The 25,844-nt window shown below is 34.0% G+C and overlaps 2 protein-coding genes and 1 long non-coding RNA gene across 3 annotated transcripts; all 3 read left to right on the plus strand.

Moving 5' to 3' along the window:
- The first annotated feature begins 2,571 nt into the window (after window positions 1–2,571).
- Window positions 2,572–3,284, plus strand: LOC111784473 (extensin). The gene has a single exon (XM_023665165.1). The coding sequence runs from the start codon at window positions 2,674–2,676 to the stop codon at window positions 3,091–3,093; it is 420 nt and encodes a 139-aa protein (XP_023520933.1). The 5' UTR covers window positions 2,572–2,673; the 3' UTR covers window positions 3,094–3,284.
- Window positions 3,285–3,345: 61 nt separating this feature from the next.
- LOC111784476 lies at window positions 3,346–4,737 on the plus strand. The gene is made up of 2 exons (XR_002813541.1): window positions 3,346–3,455; window positions 4,606–4,737. It is a non-coding gene; the product is annotated as an uncharacterized LOC111784476 (long non-coding RNA).
- Window positions 4,738–8,808: 4,071 nt separating this feature from the next.
- Window positions 8,809–9,231, plus strand: LOC111784470 (extensin-1-like). Its single transcript, XM_023665163.1, has one exon. The coding sequence runs from the start codon at window positions 8,809–8,811 to the stop codon at window positions 9,229–9,231; it is 423 nt and encodes a 140-aa protein (XP_023520931.1).
- Window positions 9,232–25,844: the final 16,613 nt, after the last annotated feature.

Consider the following 25,844-nt stretch of genomic DNA (forward strand, 5'->3'; position numbering starts at 1 on the left):
CGTGCTCGAAAATCAAGCTCTACAAACAAAGAGTTCAAGATATTTCCACGGCTTATGCTACCGTCGAATGATTCTTTTATCTTAATATTGATGAACCCCAAGAGATAGGGAGGAGCCAGGCATCTGCAAGTGGTGGAAATGAGAATACGAGTCCTCTCAACAAGGAGGTAGGACTCCATGGTGGAGACCATATAGCCAGAACAGTCAAAGTCAATTTGGCAACTTTACCCGTCCTAGGAGTTGCGAAGAGAGCTCTCATCAAGTTGGGACTTAAACTAGACGAACTGACTTTGTGGTAGTCAAGATAGACGACTTCGACATTGTGTTAGAGATGGAATTTCTACTAGAACATGAAGTCATTTCCATGCCCCTAGAAAAAATATTAGTAGTAATGGGTCTAACTCGATGATTATCGAGACAAACACCCATCAACTAGGAAGGGTGAAAATGATATTGGTACTACAGTTGAGAAAGGATCTCAGCCATGATGAACCTACGCTCGCTGCCATTACCGTATTTGAAGACGGAAGCTCGAGTGAGCCAACTCTAACACAAGACTTGTGATCAATTCAGAAACACGGTGACGTGAGACAAGGAAGTCAGACAAATTAATTATCTCCACCGAGGTAGATAAATAATAATATTGATGTTATATCATGGGCGAGATTGCCTGCCACAAATGAATATCATATGGCTCAACCTAAACTAGTTAACTTCTACAAGCAGCTAAATGACTTCCTAACAGTCGGATTTATTAGACCCACAAATACCGCTGTTAGTAATCACCCGAAAGATGGGGAGAAACACCAAGTTAGTGTCATCGCTGAAGGAGAGCGACAAAAATAAACCTCTAAAATAACACGTTCACGTAGAAATACCATCTAGACGAACGAAGATAAGGGTCGGTTAGAAGTGTCGGCCACAAAAATTTCAAGATGGAGACAAAGTTTTGATCAAGTTGATGTCATATCAACTCCGAGGTCAAAACAACCAGAATCAAAGACTGGTGCAAAAATATTATGGACCAGTCGAAGTTATCCACAAAATCGAGAAGGCATCATATAAGATCCAATTGCTCTCATGGATGCGGACTATCCCTGTTATCCAGATTAGTAACATGAAATGTTACTCTTCAGACCTAGAAAACGTCAAGCATAGAGAGGCAACACAACCTCACACAAAGAAAAAGAATTCCCAAGCGAAGAAAACATAAGAAACTCCGATAGAGAAGACACCAAGACTCAACGAACCAAGAAGTGATTTTCAATAGTTTCTTGCGGATTGGAAGAGACTCATCAATATTGAGATCAGCTGGAAGCGCATTGAGAGACCTGAAGTTAGCCTCAACCTACATCATTAAGCTTGTGAAGAGTCGATTGAAAGAGACGTCAACCAATTGAGTGGGGAAGGATGTCACAATCATGCTTGTTCAAGGTGTGTTGTCTATGACCACATGTTGGATGTCCCGATCATGTTTGTCTAGGATGTGTTGTTCATGTATGCCCGTTTCAAACTCCTTTGACATGCTTTGATCTTAGATATACCTTTACCATTTCATGTTGTGTCAATACCAGGGTGTATGACCATTCACTAAAATCATGTCTACATCCGCCATTGCTAAAATGCCCCCAAAATCTACGGTAGGGGGATGCTACTAGTCGTCAATTCTTCATGCCCTGAGTTATACGCTATCTAAGTCGTGCTGTTTCTTTCTTTCCTTATAGCCATATAACGTTGCTTTCTTCAATATTTTTCAAATCATTTTCAAATGTATTTCCTCGTTCACATTTTCTAAAACATTTCTCGCAAACATGACTAGGCTCGAGCATACGCCAATGTTGTTTGACACGTCCAAATTTCTCACGACTGACTTATTCACCGAGTTAGAACAAGTGCCGCACAATCGCTGTCCCACTGCAATAAAAGTACGACTGTGACACCAAACACTCGAATTGTCAATGCGATTGATTCGATCCTTAGAAGCAAGATGCAAGATGAAACTCCAAACAACATCCAAACTCCACCTCGCTTCCCCGTTGAAGTTGTTGAAGTAGTCGACGATGCAATATCCCAACCCATGATGCAAATAGAGCAAAAATCTAATTTCTCTTAAGCTAAGTGAGTTTGTTTCCTTTGTATATCTTTTACAAGTTAGGGTTCTTATTGTTTTTTAATATAGCATGATTGACCACATTATTTGAAGAAAGGTTTGTTTGTTTATTGCCAAATTATTAATACGTAGGAACAAACAAAAAGGAGTATAGTCACAAATAAACAAATAAACTAAAATTACCACTTACCCAACTCCATAAGAAATTCAATGAAATTAAATGTTCAAAGTCATGGGTTGGGCAGCTATGTTGTTCCTTCTGTTTTTTCCACAAACTAATTTATTATATATAATTATATTCACATCAAAATCATAATAAAGCAATGTTAATTGATAGAGCCGGTTGGTGGGGCCCTCAACATGGACCATGCACATGCACTTTGATTCTTCTCCCAGCCAAACCCAAAAATAAATAAATTAATTAATTAATAAAAAGAAATAAAACTATTCCCTTAGCTGGGAATCCAAACACCCCCCTTTCTCTCTCTTAAAAACTCCACAAAGTTTTATACAGTTTCCATGCACCCAATTCCACCTCAACTCATTTCCCACTCTCAAAAAAAATGCTTCCTTTCAATTCTCTCCTCTTTCTCACCCTCCTCCTTCTAATCTCCCCCTCCTCCTCCTCCGCCGCCGTTCGCCGCCTCGACGACACCCCCACCGACCCCACCGTCAAGTGCTCCCCATGTGAACAAAACCCCCCATCTCCTCCTCCTCCTCCACCGGTCTACCCCTCCCCTCCGCCGCCCTCTCCTCCACCGCCGGACGTCGTCATCTACTACTCTCCTCCTCCCCCCCCTAAGAAGGATCACAAGAACAACGACTGCCCGCCGCCGCCGTCTCCCAACTTCATGTACATAACCGGCCCTCCCGGCGACCTCTACCCCATCGACCAGAATTATAACGCTGCCGCCCGGAGACTCGTCTCCGCCGCAGCCTCCGCCGTGATTGGGTTGGCTGTTGCTGGGGTTCTGATGACGTAAACGGAGGGAGCTGGATCCAATTTCTCGTGAAGGTAAAAACTAATTATAATCCTCTCTACGAGATTTTCCGATTTGGGATTGTTTTTTAATTTTTATGGATTTTGTTGTCTAATAACTCTGTAATTTGTACTAAATATTGAATTTTCCAGAAATTTGTGATCAGAAAAGAAAATATTTGTGTTTTTTTAGTATATTTTGGAAAATTATTTTCCCATTTTCAATCAAAATAACAAAAATTNGAGAGAGAGAGAGAGAGAGAGAGAATCGAGGAAGAAGGAGGTAGTTCGATCTGACCAGACCTGATCCCGTCTGATTTGGCCCGACCTAACCGGACCCTGTTTGATTCAATCCAACCTGACCTGGTTCATCCAACTGGACTTGTTTCGCCCATTTCATTGATTTTGCCCATTTTAACTCCATTTTTTTGTGCTACCTTCCCCGATTTTCATGATCTTTCTCAATGCATGACCTATTTGAGGAGTTTGGCAAATTTTTGAAACTTACTAAGGACCCGAACCATAACAAAAAGTATCACGTTATCCAAATAAGTGAGACCTTTGAAACTTCGAATTTAGCTATACTCGTAGTATATATGAGCATGTCATAGAAATTTTAGCCTAGAGTTGATTCGATCTATGAAAAATCATATCGAAGTTATATAATGCATGTTTCTTAGATCCCTGATGAAAGGAATTGAAAACATACCTCATAGAGAACTATATATATATATGAGATGATATACGTTAGAATATTATTATGCATGATTTCCTTAGAAAAAAAAAAGGTATGAATTGAATTATGAACTATGAATCGTATGAATAAGATATTTATGACAGAGTATCCATTTTACGTCGCTATGCTATTTCTCTATTATATGTATGTGATTTTAGCGGTTATATGAGTTGATTAGGGGTTCGCCAACTAGCTCTTAATCGTAAGCTTGATTGTCAGTGGTTCAGATAACTATAGAACTAGTCTATGATGAATTATGATGTATGATCATATTCTATGGGGATACTTAGGAAGTTTGCCAATTAGCTTCCCTTTTAGTGAACTTGTCACGAGTGACAGAGGTCCATAGTAGTACCTTTGAGAGTTGATCGAATCTTAGAATGCATGAACCTTCTAAGTGTAGTACCGAGGTCGTACCTCGAGGGCCTACTATTTAGGTTGAGAATTTATGACGATGATGAAATAGACTAGTAGAAACAATTAACTAGGAGGCCTAGAGAATTTAAGAATATTTGGAGGGCTAGAGGTCCAAATGGGATCAAGAACTAACAAACTAAACTAGTTTCCACCGAGATACCCTCAGCTGAGCTTGTATGGAATGAGTAAAACTAGGGTGTAACCTAAGAAAGCTTATACATGGGAAGCTCCCAAAGGAGATGTGACATCGAGAGAACAAACTAAGATCAATAAAAATTAATAATGAACTAAGAATCACCGACAAGCTGTTTAATGAGTATATTTTATATACTCATCTCTGTTATATTAATTTTTTTTTTTCAGATGAGACATGATGAAACGATTGGGATGGAGGCGCACACGAGCGAAAGGTTATGTAGATTCAGGCTAGATCAATGTCATGTACTCATGTCGATATGTATTATGAACTCTTGATCTTTATATTCCTAGACTTTATGAACTATCTATGTCATGTTTTAGGTCGTGTGTGATTGGAGTTGTCAGTTTGAAATTTTGTACTTTGAACGTTGTTTTAAATCTAAACTTTTCTTTATGCACATGCATATTTAAAAAGTTTTAAAGTAATGCGTATTTTTAAATATTTCATGTCTATAAAGAACGATTTGTGGTTCGAGTTCCTTGAAAGACGAGTCGTTACATCAATAAAAAAATATATATTGAATTTTTTTTCCTATTCTTTCGAAGTGATCAATATATTATTTTTTTACGAATAATTATGTACTTGAAGTATAAGTCATATAACCAAGAAACGAAAAACACAAAAACCCAAGCTTTAATGTAAAGGAAAAAGAGAAGAGCTTGGCTTAGCCGAGTTTCCCTCCTAAGCCTCTACAAGGGAATGTGTGAATGGCACACCCTCGGTTCATGATCATAGTTCGATTTGGTATTAAATTTCTTTTTGTTTTTATAGATCATGTTTCTCTTGTGACACCCAAGTAAAGAAGAGGTACAAATGAAAGCATTTTTGAAGATGACTAAAAAAGACTAAAAACTACTGAAAGTTGATACCAATACCAACCAGATGCATCTACGATGCTAGTAAAAAATATATATATATATATTTTTATTATTAGTTTTAATAGAAAAGAGAATATATTCCTCATTTAATAAAAGTTGGTACAAATGAAAAAGAAAAGGGCATAGAATATTCTCATTATATCACTTGTAAAAATTAAGCATTTTTCATAAAAAAAAAAAGAAAAAAGAAGAAGAAGAATATTTCAACTTTTTTCACTTATTATAGAGAAAAACTGTCATATCCAATGGTAAGGATTATCTATTTCTAATTTATTTACTAAAGTCTTTTTAAAATAAATAAAATCCCATAAATCCAAGCATCGAAAACATATGTGAAAGTTTTTAACTATACCAATCAGGTGCACTTTGTTTTTGGTGGCACAATCATTGAAACTCTATAATTAAGTGTGTTTTTTTTTTTAGGAACAATTTTATTAAGGTTCACATGAGTGAAAACAAAACATGTTGGAAAAACTTGTGTTGATATATGAAGATAGCATTCACTCTTAGTAGCAAAAAGTAAATAATGCAACCATGTTACAAGGAACATAAGAAAATGTCGGGACTATCAGATGTCAAATCCGAATTCTAAATCTTTATCTGAATCGTGGATATGGATGGATATAAATGGTATTATATATATGATTAAATTAATTTTTCAATCTGCTCAAGATTCAAATTCTTAAATTTATTCATCTCATCAAAATGGTGGAAGAATATTTCTAACTTTTTATAAAGATCCTAACTTTTTTTAGCATTTCACTTTTATCCCTTCCATCCACTTTCCTTTAAATTTAAAGAATATTAAAAGTATAAAATCCCATAAAATTCCAAAATTAGAATCTCCTAGAAAACTCACCACACTATGAATCACTCATACAAAAAAGACCAATCAAGGAATATTATTTTCGATAGAGGGAACCTTCTTAACTAATTACAAATAATAGGCTAATTTGAACTACAAAATGGATCAACAAAATCTTCATCGTTATGAATCTGGCTTTACATGTGCTGCTTNTTTTTTTTTTTTTTTTTTTTTTTTTTTTTTTTTTTTTTTTTTTTTTTTTTTTTTTTTTTTTGTATTAAACTCAAGCAGGGTGTTAACTCACACAATTACTAACGTATAATGTAGTTTCTAAATTGTCTCAAAATTCGTTTAAATTAATTTTAATATTGAGTGAAATGAATTGTAAGAATGAATAAGATTGAGAAAATAAAGAGAGGGCATTAAAAGAGATAAAGTGGATGAAGGTTGAATATTCAACGTTGATGAAGCAAAGAAAAAGAGTTGGAAGGAATGAATGGTAGATATAACAGCTTCCATGAAAACATCATCCAAACAAATCCAAAGCACTTTATGGATATTTCAACACCAAACTCTCCACCGACACTAACATCATTGCTACTCTAATCATCAAATTATTAGCATCAAAAATGGATGGAGATGTTAATCACTAATGACGAACGGAAAAGATGGAAATTGAATGTGGTTGCCAATTCTCTTATGTCATTTTCTTTTCTTACTATTTCTTTATATAAACTTAAACTTTGGCTTTGGCTTTGTCCTAACGATTTGGAGGTTGGCATTCGCTCGAATTTTGACTCTACCATACGTGTCTCTGGCTCCAAAATCAGCTACAACATCTTGACTATTTGTGCCTTTAACTTTGTTCGTGTTTCTCCTTTACTCAGATGACACATATTCACCGGTTTTTGCTTTGGTTTGTCCTCGAACTACATCTTACTAAGAGAGATACCACTCTAATATCATTTGTAATTACCCATGTCCAAAATTCGAAATTCAAATCTTGTATATAATAATCTAGACATTTCCCTACATCCCTGGGGACGTGGTCACGTTACTTTGTTCCTGACTTTATGAAGCATTTTTATCTCTAGAATTATAATTCTAACAACCCAAAAAATTAAGAGGCTAATAAAACCAAATACATTAATGACACTATTATTTATAGTCAATTAGATGAAATTATTTGATGCAATTAGAGAGATGGTAGATTAAACTTAACCTCCATTATATATCTCTAATTCACTCAACTTTTTAGCTATATTTGCATTTGTGTGATATTTGGGTCTTGGAAATTGAATTACCCTTCTAAACTCACCAAACTTAATACCTATTCACACGAACAATGCTCTAGACACGAAAGTATGCAGTTCTGCTCTACTATTGGCTACTAACCACTTGCTCGCCGATTGCTCGGGCTCTGCGTTGCAAGTTCGATCCCAATATCTTGCCTTCCAAACGGTCATAAATTTTGTCTGAATCTCATCTTTTTCTTTAGTTCAATCAAGTTCAAACAATGAAATTGTGAAACGGACAGGACAGAACATTTGAAACCTAATTTTGTTACGATAACTGATGTGTTTAGACTATTTCTTCCTCTCAAAATACAAATTTATTATTGCATCACATGCATGGTAGGCGTGTTCCCTTTGTCGAGATTGCCCATTAAGTGGAAATAGTTGAGAAATATGTAAGAATTTAATGTAATGATGTGTAAATAAGAGTATACGAAGGATGTTAGTCCTTGGTGGGTTCAAGCAATTACTTCCCCAACCTCTTGTCATTATCCAATTTTAAGGGAGAGCATGACAGCTTGTAGGATTCAAATGAGGCCTAAATATATCACATCTTTAGGTTTCAATTTTGTCCCCAATATATAAATCGATTACAAAAACACCATTAAACGTAACTTAAACTTTATTCCCTAAACCTAAAATTTATGTCAAGTACTCACTCTTGTAATGACTCATGTTCATGATTCAAATTCGATACCGGATGGTCTCATCATTTCCCTGCATCTCTTGTGACATGGTCACATTACCTAATTTTTGCTTTCAAGAGTAAAGATTATCCCAACATATCAACACGAATCCTTCCAACATGTTTTGTCCTCACTCGCATGCATTCTAAGAAAATTCATACGAGTTCACCTAACATAGAATTGCTTCAAATAAAGTACGCTTCACCATGAAGTTTCTATAATTGAGTTATCGAAAAGAAAAGTGCACTTTATTGGTAGAAGTAGTAACTTTTTTATTTCAAAATACAAATTCATTATTGAATCACGTAAATACCTATAAAAAAAAAAAAGATAACAACTACGAACTAACATCTTTTCGTTTTTGACACACTAAAGGTGTGTTAGAATACATTTTTTTTCAGCTTATAATGCAATTTTGGGGTTTATATTTTGGGTTTTTCTACATATTTCTAAATATTCAATTATAGTTTCTCCAATTTCAATATTAATTAAATAATAATAATATAAGGACTAAAATAATTTTTTAATTATTAAACTACTTTTTTATAATAAATATTATTTTAACATTACTTCCAAAATATGGTTTAAAAATAAAATAATTAAAAAAAGCACCCACTTTTTCAACCTTCTTTCCCCCACCTTACAATTATCTTCACTTCACTTCCATTCACACATCTCTCAAATTTTCTCTCTCCTCCAAAAAATGGGTTCACACCTAAACAAGGTTCTCTCCACAATCCTCCTGGCCTTGATCCTTTCCGTCCTTCCGCCGGCGACTAGCTCCGACGACACCTGCCCATATCCCTGCTACCCTCCACCAACCGGCACCGGCTATCCCGCCACTCCGGCCACTCTAACTCCACCGTCGCAAACAGACTCAGGCTCCTACTCTCCTCCAGCGTACTACTCTCCGCCGGCTGCATATTACCCATATAACCCGCCGCCGTACGATGGCGACAGCTTCGACGGCATCACTCCACCGCCACCGGATCCGATTCTGCCGTACTTCCCTTACTATTACAAGAAGCCTCCTCACAAACCGGAGGATGAATCCGGTGGTACCGCCGTGTCGGAGATCGGAGCTTTTGTATTTATTTGTGTCTCCGTCTTATTGAATTTGATGTAATGGAATAAGGTAGCTACCTGGTTTGAATTTAATTTTTTTTTCCCTTTCGTCTGCAGCAGCTATGAATTATGTTAGTCCCATCAAGTTTTTATTCACAAATTCAAATCATTTATAATTTTCAACCATTTCTACCATTTTCTCACAAATTTTGGTCCATATACACAATTTATCAACTATAATTCATTTATAATTTAATAAACATTACAAAACAATAAATATTTCCCTTTACAAAAAATAAAATAAAATTTGGGAGCTTTCTACTCAATCATGTGTTTTAAGAAGATTTTATTTTACTTTTTCATTCTCAATTTTAAACAAAAATAGTTCATGTTTCACCCACACATAAAAATTATAGAAAACTTTTAAACGAGAGAGGAAAAAAAAAAAAAAAAAAGTTGGGTTATGAACTCTATCCCTGTTGCTCAAGTCATCAACCCAATCCGACCAACTGGTATTTCAAGTTAGCCTGAGGGGGAGGAGAAAGAATCAATCAATAGGTTCCAATTTTCAAACCAGAAGATAGCTCAACCACGAGTAATGGGTCGTGCTCTACTAGTTATTGAAGTTCTATTATAAATCTTGTTCGCAGTACTGCTAATTATTTGTTTAAAAATCTAATTTGTGAAAGCACAAAAAGAGAAAGAAAGACGGGCTTCAATCCCCACATCATGATCAGGGCTGATGGGTCTATTCCACAGCTTTTGAGTGGCATTGGACCGAGGCCGTCCCTCTCATCATAGAAAATTCCTCTGTCTCATCAATTACCTTATGTCGGACAATTTTTCTATGATAACCCTCGAAATGGCATCTCAATTGTGGAGCACTCTCTAATACAAGTCAAGTACATTTAATTACTTGATTTTCGAATGAAAATTTAGTTTCTACATGAGTGATAGCACGACCGCTAGAATCACCCACTGGGCTGCAGTTTTAGCAATTGGTTAAGAACTACTCGACATAACTAAAAAGCTCAGAAATAGCCTCACCTTATGGGCTGGGCTTTCTAACATTAAGGCCCAATTTTCAGTGGGCTTTAAGAATTAAGCCCATTAGTGATTTAACATGTCAAATTCAAAACAGTATAATAATATAAAACCTAAATTATTAATGATTAAATGATAATAATTGGTTAACGAGGGATGTCAAATTAGTTTCTTTTCCTTTAAACCCACAACTTTGTTGGGTTGTATTTGGAGGAGCTAGGCCACCCATCACTCGATTGCTTCTCTCCCACGTGCTATGCTGTGGTTCAATTATGAAACCCAAAAGGGAAATTAATGATTGGAACGTGTGTAATTAATCAAGCTTTGGTTCTTTACTCATTCATTAGCCTAAACTCTATCTAGCATGTGATATTAAAAGGGCATACCTCCATTCGTCTCCATCAGTTACACACACTAGTTTCAATTGTTTAGGTATTATTAGGTTGTTATAAAGTTTATGTCCCTTTCTAATTTGGAATGCAAGTCAAACTAAGTCAGTTCTGATCCGATCGAGCACTAAATGTTGATCTCTTCAATTTTATAATGAAAGTATTTCAATCGAATTGGGTTTGGTTAGTTAATGTGATTGAATTAAAATAATGTCTAAAACCCACATGAGTTTCCAATTTTTGATCTATATTACTATCAATTTTGTCAAGATTTCAAACATGTATAATCTCATATATGTGTATATATATATATAGCATTAAACTTTATACAGTTTGAGCCTGGGAATTTGATGTTAACTTGTGTTGATTGTAAAGAAAAAGGTATCGAGTATGCATGTGGGTTGGAGAGTTCTGCTAAACAGTGCCACTTGAAACAGAGATTGAAAAGGATAAGTTGATGATATGAAACTCTCAAAAAGAAAAGGCAAAAAAGAAAAATAATAAAGGTGGTGGGAATGAGAGGAAGACACAATTTATTCAATAAGAGTCACAATATAGTCGTCTCTTTACTACCATTCACGTGGATTCAACAATTTGCATGTTCCTGGTACCACAAGTTAATAATTCAAAGACGTTATTAGGAATAACGACTATTAATGTATCTTCATAATAGTATGATATAGTTTGAAATTTGAAATTTACTTTGATTCTTGTTTCATCCAAAAGTTATCACTATGTTATTTATCTTATCTAGTCAATTTGAAATTTTAATTGAAAATTTGCATGTTCTTAATAACAACCATATAATAATTGGAAGATATTGTTAGGGACAACAACACTCTACGTGTTAGACATAAACCAATTTCACTCGAAGGACCTTATATCAGTAAAGATATTGTCCTTCACATGCATATCCATGATATTTTTTTTATCTAACAAATGTGAAACTTTGGTCGTATTTCCAACAAAAGTAGTTTTGCAGTTTCTCTGTGATACCCCATATCGATTGGAGAGGGAAACGAGTGCTAGTGAGCATGCTGGACCTCGAAGGGGGTGAATGATGAGATCCCACATCGGTTGGAGAGGGGAACAAAACATTATTTATAAGGGTGTGGAAACTTCTCCCTTGGAGACACGTTTTAAAAATCTTGAGAGGAGTCTGAAAGGAAAAACTCATCGAAGAAATTATTCTCTAGCGGTAGACTTGAGCAATTACATTCTCCCTCCGAAAGGTATGAATAGTTCAAAACTATGAACCAAATCATGGTGGCTCCTCGAATACTTTCTCAAAGGTATATCCTACATAAACCCTAATTTAAGATATGGAAAAAGTGAAATGTGTTGTCATGACTTGGTTTGTCACAAGGGATCTCTCTCTTGCAATTGACGATTAATGGTGAATGTGTTTTGGTCCCTCTCCAATGGCCCAGCTTGTGTCCGTGGTTCACCCTACACGAACCATCACCCTTCTCTTTCTCTCTTGCTCTCTTTTCACAATGTAGATTGATTAGTTTTTGTATGGATGTATTATTTATGGCCATTACAAAACCCTTAGTTTTCAATAGTTTTGGTCCTCTTTCAATTCATCCATGCACATGCATTGTTATCCTTATTTCGTCCCTATATCTTGTCCTCAAACCAAATCATATTCTTTGAATCTACCGGAACGAAAAGTTGAGAGAATATCATTAGGATTTCATTCGTATAAATACACCAATTTTTTTAGTTGAATGATTGCTAAGAGATAAAGACCGAACAATCGACTCTTAAAATATAAACACGTAAAAAAATACACAATCCAAAGACTTGTTAGACTTGTTAGACTTGTTAATTGTGATAGAGAGAGTTTCTTTTGAGAAATCCTAATTTTGAGAAACCCTAATCATATCAAATTTAAATTTGAAAGAATATCCATATGACAAATTTTCTAATGGTTTTAATTTTGAGTTGGATTAAATTGAGTTATGTGTCATTTTAGATGCTATTTACAGATATAAATCCTAGAATGGTCTAAGCTAAATTATCTTAATAAGTGATGATTTAGATTTTTAGTAAGAGAAATTTGAATCTATAGCCTCAAAGTACATGTTGATTATCATTAATTAATATTTGTTCAAGAAAGGACGATTACTATGATCGATATTTGTTATTAAAATATATATATACAAAATTTCTATATTATTTATAATATTGTAATGAGGGTAACTCATACTCAATAATTTCGATACCTAGTATACGACATAGCCAACTCTACCTAAATTTAGCTCAATCATGTTGACAATTCATGTTCTTAAAATAATAATAATAATAATAATAATTTAATTTAATATGAATAGATTTTCTTATTTGTGTAGATTTAATATGAATAGGTTTAATTTAATTTAATATGAATAATAATAATAATAATATTCTTATTTGTTGGGCAATTCTTGTAGCTTCAAAAAACAAAGCTAAATTTTCTTATTTGAAATTGATAAGAATGAATAAATTAATTGAATGAAATTAATAATAAAAGTGTCTGTGACAGTCACACTCAATAAAGGAGAGATATAGAAATGAACTGGGACTACAATTGAATGAGAGCTATCCTCAGAACAAGATGACTAAAAAAGATTTAAAATAATTGAAAGTCAGTACTTACCCAAATGGCTCATTCATACAAACTCTATGCTTAAACATACTTTACTTGAACAATTCTATGTTTGGTGACTTTTTATAAATTTTTTTTTGAAATACATGTGAGTAAGAGGAAAGCCTGTTGAAAGGACTCGTGTTGATATGTAGGGATAGTCTTCACTCTTAAGAAGCGAGGAGTTGGTAACGTTACCATATCGCAGGGGATGCAGAAGAATTTTGAGGCCATCAGATGCAGAATCTAGATTTCGAATGGACATAGGTGGTTACGTAGATTCAAGTAGGGATTTGTCAAATTCTTTGAAGTTAAAAGATAAGAACTTCATTTATTATTATTATTATTATTTATGCCGAGACTGCGCGATTCTTGATGATCTTACTACCGATTGATCGAGATAGGTTCGAGTTAATTCAAACTTGGTATTATTCTTAGCTATTAAATTTGGTGAATCCAATTTTGAACATGTAAAATTACACACCCATCAAACGGAATCTCTTTGTATGTGTCAAATAGAGCAAATCTTCCATTAAAGGAGGAAAATTTTAGCTGAAAATCTTCTATTTAAGTGTCGTTGGATAAGAAAAATGTCACATGGTGTTGAAGGCTCATTGGAAGAAATCATAGAGAGCCCCTTTTCTCTTTTAAGTTAAAGCAACTTTAAAATTTGAAAACATTTTACATTTAACATCCTTTAATACGTTAAAGAAATCAAGTCATTTGTTATACAAAAATGTGTCCCATCCACATGTTACTATTATCACCTATCAAAAAGTTTGATATTGATACATTGAATATACTTCTCAAATAGAATTCGAAACTAGATTCAACACGAGATGATCTCGACATTTTCTTACGTTCTATCTAATTTGATCACTGTANCATTAACCTTCTAGTGTTATCATAGAACTCAAATTAGTCATTTTCTTAGGATATCATTACTATTTACTAACATTTATATATACTTATGCACATCTTATTATTACGGCTAATTGCAGTTAATGCTTGAACTTTTGAAAGCTCTTCTCGCCGTGTTCGCTACAAGGACAAGTTATACTTATGTGAATTGACTAAGTAAACTCAAAACATTCGATCAAATATTCTACGATCATGTCAGTAAAAACATTTTACTTTAAACATTGACGTGAACATAAAGTTAAATGTTTATAAATTCATTTCAAATATAATAATAACATGGTTGAAAATAGAAAAAATACTACTTCCCATCAAAGTTTAGAAATAAAATACTATCGATATATTCTAACATAGAGATTAGACGTAAATGCGGAAAACTAACTATTAGAACTTGATTGTATGACATCTTTCACTTCAGATGTCATCCATACATGGATCTATTGCCTTTATTTGAAAAAAAAAATGTTAAACTAGGTTGAGTATTTAAAAATACTCATTAAGTGAACGGTTGAGGTTGAGTCTAGTATGAGCCTTTATAATTTTTTCTTTTATTCCTCAAGTTTAATTAAGGGTTTTAGAGATTTAATTTTGATCCTTTTGAATTTTCTCTAAATAATGCCTAATTTGGAAAATAAGATAAAGAAGAAAGAAAAGAAAGAAGAAAAAGGAAAAAGAAAGGGAGGGTTAGGGTTTCTTGAGAGAAAAATTTAAAGTTGTTTTCAATCTTTAGATCAGCCAAGTGTGAGGCATTATTTGGCTCGACATCTTTCACGGAAGTTGCTGAGAACAGTATTCTCTATTGATATGAGCTTTTCAATCACCAAAATTGATCAAAAGTATAATTGAGTTTTTTGATACTTTATTTTTTTTGCTTACATTGAGGCTTTTACGTATTTGATTGCTTTTGAAAATTGATCCTTTGCATTAGGAGATCATTTTGTACAAAACTTGTGAAGGAATTCAAGAAAGAAAATGCTTGAAATATCGGATTTTACTTAAGATCCAAAAACGGTAAGAATCAAGAAATCACCCCTATTTTGAATGTGTTATCTTTGTTCAGTGGATAAAATTGTGAGAAATCAATTTGTTTTGGATTCCAACCATTCAACTTAGAACTATATGTTTAGAACTATATGTCATATAAGATGAATTATATGTCATATAAGATGAATTCTGTTCCACTCTCAAATTTTATATTAGAAACTACATTCTATGTGATTGATTGATTTATCTCCCAATTTGAGCATTCATGAATGAACTGAGTTAAGAATAAGAGGTTAGAGTTAGGATAGTTTTACAATGATTGAGGTCATGATGCTTCTTGTGGACCGAGCACTCGAGGATCGAGAGAGGCAGTTAGAGAATTGGACCTAGTTCTTCCAAAATCAGATTAGCAACGAGACTTAGTCTAGAAAGTTTTAGAAATTAGATCCAAGATTTAAATCATTTAGATGCTCTAAGAACCTAGGTAACCTCCAAGACACTCATACAAGACCAAGAAAGCTTACTCTACCTAGAGTTGTTCGGAAGAGTATCAACCAAAGCCAAACTGCTTCCTGTTTATTTTGGTACCTAATTAACACTATTTAGTGACGCATGTCATACCTAGTAGTACTCCTGTCGAGTGGTAGGTATTCAGAAGCTTGATATAGATTGGTCAGATAGGATAGCGCCTTGAAGCGACTTTTGTGGCCCTAACGAGTGTGAAAATAGGTTAAAAAGCCTCATGAACAGGATCACTGCTCTGAAAACCCATCGTAAGAGGGGACGAGGGACCACATAGGTAGACTTACTAGCTGACCTTCACACAAGGTTGCTCTTTTAGACTATTTGACTTTATGGTTCGTACGGAATGGTCACTAATTAACCTTACATAAAATGTTAAGAGAGATGATGTCATACTCTTCGATGACATGATTATGATGACGTTATGCCTCCAAATCCCAGATATTGATAATTCACGTCCATGACTATGTAAACTTGCTAAGTCGATAGCACATATTCTATGAACCAACTTTATGTTCTTTAAAGTAGACCAATCATAGTAACCAACAAAATGGATCATAGAATATTTATCTTGCCAAGAAATAATGTACACGATAAGATATGTATCACAAGCACAAGGATTATAACTCAGTTGGTAGATCACCTTGTTTACACGCACCAATATTTTTTAGAGAAGTATATCATGTAATAAAAAAGGTTGATCTTATTGAAAAATCGATGTCTTACTCCATTACTTTTAGGGAACAAAATAAGATCCATTGCGGTAGAAAAGGTAGACACCTCTAAGATCTCAATTTGATTTAATGAAAGCGAGAGAGAGATGTCCAGATTGATTGAGATTTGTGATAACATGAGAACTGCTTCAAATTTCGAGATCTCCTAGAAGTTAGATAATTGTAGTACCTAGGCTCAAACTTCCTAAAGCTTGTGGTGACTTGTTATTTTAAGGATGCAATTAGAGTTTGCAACTAGGTTACTTAGAATGTTTATGCTCATCTAATACTATCTTTCTTTTTTAGGTGATTGTTGATGGCTGGTTGAGGTGGAGGGAGCTGCTCAGTCACAGAGGAGGGTCGACCCTAGGCGTCAATTTTAAGTGTTACGGGTTGTTGTCCTTAATTTTATATCTCATTGTCTGGTCTTGTTTTGTAATAAACTTTTGAATAGTATTTTGATTTGTAAATACTTTCAATTTTGTCTTTTGATTTTAGTGTTGTTTGATTTTAAATTGCACAAAATTGTATTATATTTTTGGTGTTAGTCCACATCATGGTCTATGATTCAAAACCTCAAAAATTGGGTCATAACAGATCAAGAAATGCAATCACATGCAACATAGATCATAGCATGACCTACTTTACATGACTATTCCTTGGACTTTACTTCCGTTTTCGAAGTAGGGTTGGATGCATATTGCTCTTCTATACATGATTCATGCATGCGCACATGAACCCATTAGGTAGGCTCGTATACATACCCCCTAGGCTTGACTATGAACTAACACATGATCATGCTGTAAAAAACCAATAGAAAGAAATGGAGCGTGTATCATATCATAGTGTACATGTTTGTACATAATATACTAGAAAAGTAACCCATGCTCATGATACAACATGCATGAGGTCCCACATTTTAAATTATGGGATATGATGCACAAAATATTTCCCTACTTTTCGTGGACATGAATTCTTGATGAGGCAAACATACATGTGCATGACATATCATTTATACTTTTCATACATTGTTCATCAACGTGTCTCATAAGACATAATGTGATAATATTAACATAACATACATAAATCAATAAACATGAATGACATGCATCACAACCGTTCATTGGCATATTACACAGGTTGGAATTTATGTCCTAAAACCTCATAATTAATTATTTAATTTTTAGTAATAATTTTGACTATTTTATTTACTATTTAATATTATTTATTGTGCAAGAAAAAAAAATCAAGGTTAATATTGTAATCTTGAATTGTATGTGATTGACATCCAAGAGGATCGTATTCAAGCAATTGCCTGGGGTCTATAGTACATGGATAAGGTTAGGTGTCTTATTGTGGTAACACGATTGCTACGTCCTAATTTGTAATTGTCACAAATGATTTGATCCAATTCATTCATGTAGAGACATGTGAGCGAGGGTATCAGATACAATGAGTTTGTATAGGGCGGGACCACAAAATATCTAATCTATATAGTGAGTTTTTTATAAGACTAAATCGCAAAATATTTAATCTTCATAAAATGTTAATTGATGTAATGCCCCCTAGTTTTCATGCCTAAATGATAGTATCTGCATGAGAATGATTTTGTTAAGAAAGGTCAGATGTTTAGTTAAACGTCTCGAACATAGTTAAAATACGCAATATTATGACCATAGAGATGCATATGAATGTACCAACGCATACTAACGAGTAAGTAGTTTCAAATGAAAATGACTAAGGAAGCTTGATATACAAAAATATTTTAAAGTTTGCTATAGATACCGAAAGTAGTAGTGTCGAGACAAAATTTCGTCACTGTGAAGTATGCAAATATGAAATTAAAGTATTGGTATGAAAAAAAAAAATTATGCACTAAGACCATAAAAGTTTTAAATAGTGTATACTTAAATTGATTAGAAATGACATAAGTACCTTTAATGGAAGCTGAATTTTGGAAGTAGTGAGATGTAAAAAATTTCTAACCATGACATGAATCGAAAGGTTTAAGCTAAGTTTGAGAATGACTAAAGTCTCGGGTTCTGAGTTGATTTAAAGTTATTGACCTATGGTTGAATAAGAGTTATGATCATGGTCAAAGTTTGATAAGTATTTACGAAGATAGACTGCATTGCGAAATTTTCAAGATGTCTTAAACATAGGAAACCGTGATCTAAATTTGATTTGGGTGGGAGGATCCACTATTTAAAAAACAAAATCTCTAATTCTAGTCATGTTAATCTTCCCTATATTCCTACCCAAATAATTACAATAGCTTGATATAAACCAATTTCTATATAAAAAAAATTAAGGGTGATTTTTTTCTAGCCATGTCAAAGAAGTTTCAAAGGTAATATCGTAATTAAAGCTTCAAGATTCTTATAAAAGAGTTTTGTTACGTTTTCTTCTTAGTATTACAAAGAAGTTGAAAAAAAGAATTGTCTCGGAGGACAATGTAATGCAATAAATTGATTAAACTATTGATCTAGTTGATGCAAGAAAACAAATCATCTAAAAAAAAGTGAGAAGGTTGAAATTAAGGTTAAGTATTTAAGGTTTTCCAACTTTAATGTCCACATGAATACTAATTTCAATGAAGCGCGTGAGCTACAAATGTACTAAATAGATTCTGTTCATGAAGTTTTAGTGAAGAGTGAATATGACATGCTAAGGTTATGTATGAAATTTGGTGACCATTAGATTATGATAGGATAATCCAAGGGTAGACGTAAAATTACTAAAATGCCCTTATAATTATGCACCCCATGCTTATGACCAAGGTGACCTCTAAATGGTATGAAATTTGATGAGAAGTCTTATGTCATGGTTTAAATGGATTATACAAGGTTACGAAGCCATTGGAATATGTTGAGTATTTAAACTAAGATTTGGGGTGGTAAATGACCAAAATACCCTTACGAGAAATCTAAGATATATTCAAGATCCTAATAGACTCAAAATGCTATAGAAATTTATATGAGACTCATTTATGCTATTAAAGGGATTAGGATAAATTTGGGATATGAACCAAAAGGAAAAGTACAACTACCCCTTAAAGATACTTAATAAGGAACCAAGGTTTTTATGAATATCAAGTGACAAGATGCTTATGAAACATTTATGCTTGCAAAGAAATGATCATGACTCGTATGGATTAGGACGCACTTGTTAAGAATTTTTTCTTAGCTGTGCTTCAAGACTTAACAAAGAACTCTTAGAAAGAGAACCTGACATATCTTAAAGACTTCCAATGAGTAGTGCAACATGGTCCTAGCTTTGGCCTAGGCCAACCAAGTAAGTGACCTTACTATCGACTCGGTCGGAAGACTTGCATTGTATGACGACACGTGCCCAGTGACCCTTCCACGTGTCATTTATACTTTATATTATATGATGATGAGACTATGATATATGATGATGTGACTATGTTATATGATGATGTTGTATGATATATATGATGTCATATGATGATGTACATGATAATGTTGTATGATGATGATGCATGAAAACATGACGGTGTAAGATGTATGATGATGAGATGACTTAATATGACGTTATTTCATATTAAGATGATGTGCATGTATTAAATGTCATGATGCATTGTGACGATGATTTTTCTAAGATACAAATCTAGTTAATGTTAATGATGATGAATGTATGTTACTTAGAGTAATATGTGAACGATATATAGAGTGATTTCATAAAGAAGATTTCAAAAATGAAAACTATAGGGACCTCATGCATTTTGTGTGTACATATACATCGGGTTACTTCCCCATTTATGATGATGAGTACGGACACATATACTATGATGATCATGATGATAATGTCTCGCATGACACTCAGGGTCTGTTAACCGTCGGACGTCGCTACAGATAACTAGTCGACAATGATGGGTCTAGGGGAGTGCGAACCACTTGAAGATTCACGCTCGTATGTGTGGATCGTGTGTAAGAAAGTACTACACATCAAATTATGTCCGAACTAGAGGTCAGCCCTATGATGGTTTTAAAGATAGGTCCCTAGATCATGAGTCGCATGTGTTTGCATTCACTAACCTCAATAGTGGGGTCACTCACTGAATATTTCTTAAAATATTCAAGCCATGTGCTACTTCTATTTTAGGTAAAGGCAAGACACCTGTGTACCGCTGACAACGACGTTGCAAGTAGAGACCATAACACGTGCATATGATAGTGGTATTTTATTTTTTTTAGTCTTAGGTTAATATAGGGTGTTTTTAATTTTAATATTTTACTTGTTTTATTTAGTATTTCCTTACGTTGTTTTAAAGATGCTTTTGAACACGCAAGTCCATGACACTATTTTATGATAAAGTTTTAAAGGTTTAATTTCGGATAAGCGTATAGGTCATGATGACGGTAGCAACTTTAGGTTAGTAGAAATCTAAAGTGGTTACAAAAAATTTGATGGAACCAATAATTTTGGTGTTTAGCAACGCGAAGTTATGATTTGTTGGTCATACAAGACCTTGATGTTTCTCTCGAAGAGGCGATGCTTGAAGACATGACAGACGCAGAATGGAGGAAAGTAAACCGACCAGCTTTTGAAATTATTCGGTCCTATCTTGGCAACGATCAAAAGTATCCATTTATAGAGGTGACCATGGCCAAAGAATTATGGGATAAGCTCGTGGTCAAATATATGCAGAAGAGTGGAAAATAAACTCCATTTGGAGAAGAAACTCTTCTATTTTGACTACAAGAAAGGTAACTCAATGGCTGAGCATTTGGATGATTTTAAAAAAATTATCACTGATTTGCTCAATCTTGATGTTATAATTGATGATGAAGTAAGGCATTGCTACTATTGAATTCTTTGTCAGTCTATAAGTTTTTAGTAACCACCTTACTACATGGAGTCGATGATATTGATTTTGAAGACGAATACGAAAATTCTCGATCAAAGTCAAAAGGTAGATTAGATGATTGGAGAAAACTTGAAAAAAGAAAATGAGTGCATGTTGTCGACAGAAAGGCAATTGGAAGAAAGATTGTCTGATCTTAAAAGGAAAAGGGTCGAAGTCCAATGTTGTTAGAGATGATGACACTGAAACAGATAATGTCTTGACAATCTCCCTTTCCGCCAACCATATCATTGAGTGGATCTTTGATTCTTGGTGCTCCTATCATGTGTCTCTATAAAGAGATGTTCTTGGACTTTGAAGAGTTCAATGATGTTTTTGTCTATATGGGTAATGCTAGTACTTGTAAGATGATGGGAATCAACTAAGTACAAATCAAGATGTTTGATGGGGTTGTACGAAAACTCAATGATGTGAAGTATGTTCCTGACTTGAAGAAAAATTTGATTTCTCTTGGTGTTTTGGATGCGAATGGTTATCGTATCATTTTAGAAGAAGGGAATTTGAGAGTAGCTCGCGGAGCTTTGGTGGCAATTAGAGGACTAGAAGAGGTAGCATATACTACCTCAATGGAACTACGATAATGGGGCATGTTGCTGTGGCAAGTTTGAAAGAACAAGATATATCAAAACTATGGCACATGCGACTCGAGCATGTTGGTGAGAAGGCGCTTCAGACATTAGTGAATCGGGTAGTCCTTAAGAGTGCCAGAACTGGTAAGATTGACTTTTGCGAACATTGTGTATTTGGTAAATAGAAAACTGTGAAGTTTGGTAATGCTATACAACAAACAAAGGGCATCTTAGATTATTTTCACACTGATGTATGGGGTCCCATGAAGAATATTCATTGGGAGGAAAGAGGTGGCTTGTCACGTTTATTGATAACTACTCGAGGAGAGTTTGGATGTATCCCATGAGGCACAAGAACGAGGTTCTCCAAATCTTCTTCGAGTGGAAGAAAATGGTAGAGAATCAGACAGACAAGAAAATCAAAAAAATTGAATTAGACAACAGTGAAGAATATACTTATGACCCATTCCTTAAATTATGTCGAGGTGAAGGGATTGTTTGACGCTCCACTGTCACTGGTAAGCCACAAAAAAATGGAGTTGTTGAATGGATGAACCAGACTTTGATAGAGAAGTTCCGATCCATATTGTATATGCATAATTCTGGCAAAGAGCATTGACAAGTTTTCAAATGGATTCTTAGGTACATTTTGAGTACTATTTAGGTTGGTATTAAGTTTAAAAAACAAGAGATGTTTAATCTTTGATAATCTCGTAGTTGGCTATGTGGATTCTAACTATGCTAGTGATTTGGATAAGCGACAATCCATTATTGGTTATCTATTCACTATGACTGGTAGACCTGTTTGTTGGCGTTGAACATTACAGTCTACTGTAGCATTGTCTACAATCGAAGTAGAGTATATGACAATCACAAAAGCTTTTAAAGAAGCCATTTGGATGCATGGTTTAGTTAATACTTGGATATTGCTAAAAAACACGTAGATGTATTTTATGATAGCCAGAGTGATATTTGTTTGTCGAAGAACCAAGTCCATTATGCTCGTATCAAGCATATTGGTGTTCGATTTCATTTTATTTGAGAAATTATCAATGAATGAGACATTCGTTTATTGAAAATTGGAACTGCTGATAATCCGGCACATATGTTGACAAAGGTGATTACTCGTGAAAAGTTTTTTTTGGATCCGATCAATGTTAGACGGAAGAAGTAGTCACTTGACTTTATGGCAGCTAAACTGGTTATCTGCTTGGGGATCTTCTAACAAAGTGGAAATTGGTGTAAGTTCTCATGAACTTATGCATCTCCTAGGCATGTATTGGTATTTATTTGGTTCATAACTCTCATTTATTTGATTCATAACTCTCATTTATTTGATTCATAATGTTCATCTTCTATTTTGATTCATGTTTGACTGATAAAGATTGATTTGAGTGTCATTTTGTATTTGTTGAGTGACACTTGGGAGTAACTTTGTTGAGACACTTTGTAGGGTGAGAGTGTGAGATATACCCTTTGTAAAAACTTTAATTTTTGAGATTGGTTGCTACAAGTGCAGATAAATTTCTTCTCTCCAAACTATGAAAATCTTTGTATCTATTTATTTAATTTATGGTTATAGGTGTGTAATAGCCCAAAAATAAATAAATAAATAAATAATAAAAAAAAATAAACAAATAAAAATAATTATAAACAAACGTCAAAATAATAATAATAATATTAATAATCAATAAATAAATAAATAAGTAACTAAAAAAGATTACTTAAAAAAAGTTACCCACCTCTCTTCACTAACTCTCATCCCAACCCTAATCTCTATCCTCAACGAGGCACAATATCACCATTAGTCCAAGATAAACAGAAAAAAAATGTCAGATTTGAGAAAAGTAAATTGCTTTCACCAAAACTAGATATGAAAAAGATTTACTGGAGAGATTTTGGTATTTTGGTATGTTATTACCGTAAATCCTATCTCAAATTTTCTCCATTTTAAGTTTAGGAAATATGGTTAGAACTAATAAAATTTTAGTTAGCAGTTATAAATTTTCTACATTTTAAGGTGCAGGAAATATGGTTAGAATAAAAAAAAAACTAGTGGGCAGTTTTATAAATAAGTAAGATCAGTAAAATTGTCAAATAATATTTGTTTAGAGAATGAAAACGTGTTTACACAATAAAAATAATTAGAGACGGAGGTTTGACAACATTTGTTTAGAGAATGAAAATGTGTTTACGGAATTACGGAGAAGAGGAAAGATTGAGGGGAGAGAGAAGATTTGGTGAACAAGTATATAACAATAAAACTGAAAATATGAGGACAACCAACTTCATTAAATTTTGTCTAGTAACTATATATTCTTAAGAATAGAAAATATAATATTTAGTGAAAGATAGTATTATATATATATACTATTTCAAGACTTTTAACAATGGACTAATGTAAATGAGAGAAATAATTTTGTAGAGTTCGAATTTGAAACTGACGTCATGGGCTCACCTAGGTTGACTTAAATTTCAAAGAACAAAATCGAACTTTCATTAAGGGTATATTGGTGAAACTAGCATAAGCTAATCAGGTAAGTGGTCTTGCTATCAACATGATTATATTTGATGTTGACACGTGCCCGTGGTTCTGCACGTGTCATATATATTGATATGTGTGAATTATTTGTGAATCAATAAGCTTATGTTATGTTTTTATATATGTTATAATATGTGACTTGTATGATAATACTTACGGTGTGATGTATACAATGATATGTTTGAGATATGATATGAGAAGGATGCACTAAACATAATGTAATGATAGAAGTAAGATATGTTCATGAAACGTTAAGGTTAGGTTACGTCTCGAAGTACTATGGATGTGAGAGGTTGATAAAAGAATATGGTTAGATGATGGTTAGAAAGAGATTGGATTATTATAGATTGATAGAACGATAATGTTAGGGTACGTTCATGTAACGATATGACTGTGATAGGTATAAGAATGTTAAGGTTATGATAAGTTAGAGAACGATATGACTACGAAGTGTTTACGATATGATATGATTATTATACGACATGTGAATGATGGATGTATATATATTGTGATGCGATATGTTATGGTATGATATGTAGATAAAAATTATTATGTATAGAAGCATGGAATGTTATGATATGATACATTTATGTAATTTGAATGATATGATTGATATGCAAAACGACGAACTAGCATGAAATACAACCCCAGTGTATGCATGAAAGATATGACAAGTGATACGAAAAATGATATGGGATGTACGGAATGCTAGCGGGGTTGTATTAAATGATAATGAAAATGAAAAAATGTTGGGATTTCATGCATTATTGTGTTCTCATGCATTGGGGGATACCCCTTACCCTTCACGATAGTACGAACGTGTACGTTACGAGGCAGGAATACGATCATTATGGTTATCATAATGTTGTGATGACCGAGCAGGAATATGATCATTATGTTTATCATAATGCTACGATGGTCAGGCAGGGGTACGATCATTATGGTTAATCTAATGCTGTCGTGATGGTTAGTTATAACGGGTGTCTGGCCTAAGGAGCTCTCGGAGTATGCTCGCCTGACAAGGAAGGTGACTCAGCGGTGTGCGAACTGACTGGTGAGTCCATACTCGCATGTATGGGTTGTGTGTAGAGTATATGGTACATATCCAAATTATCTGTTAGTGCATTACCGTGGGAAAATGGATTTAAATGATAGGTCCCGTCATTACATTCGCATGTTTTTACATTTAACCCCAACAGTGGAGTCACTTGCTGAGTAATTCTTTAAATACTCAAGCCATGTGCTACTACATTTTTCAAATGAAGGCAAGGCGTTGTTGTACGGCTAACGACGGTATCGCAACTCGAGACCATGGCACATGCATAGGATAATCGTATTATTTTCTTTGACTTAGGCTAGAATAGGATGTTTTTTATTTAAACGTTTCTTTATTTTATTTAGTCTTTTGTTGTGTCATTTCTAAAAGTGTTTTCATAACCTTCAGCTTAAAACACGGTCATGAACCTACGTGTTTTA

Source organism: Cucurbita pepo, unplaced genomic scaffold, assembly GCF_002806865.2.
Source record: "Cucurbita pepo subsp. pepo cultivar mu-cu-16 unplaced genomic scaffold, ASM280686v2 Cp4.1_scaffold000209, whole genome shotgun sequence".
In the NCBI taxonomy this organism is placed as follows: Eukaryota; Viridiplantae; Streptophyta; class Magnoliopsida; order Cucurbitales; family Cucurbitaceae; genus Cucurbita; species Cucurbita pepo.

What these genes read in the sequence shown, in the direction of transcription:
- LOC111784473 (XM_023665165.1), top strand. Translation starts at nt 2,674, where the DNA reads ATGCTTCCTTTCAATTCTCTCCTCTTTCTCACCCTCCTCCTTCTAATC.
- LOC111784470 (XM_023665163.1), top strand. Translation starts at nt 8,809, where the DNA reads ATGGGTTCACACCTAAACAAGGTTCTCTCCACAATCCTCCTGGCCTTG.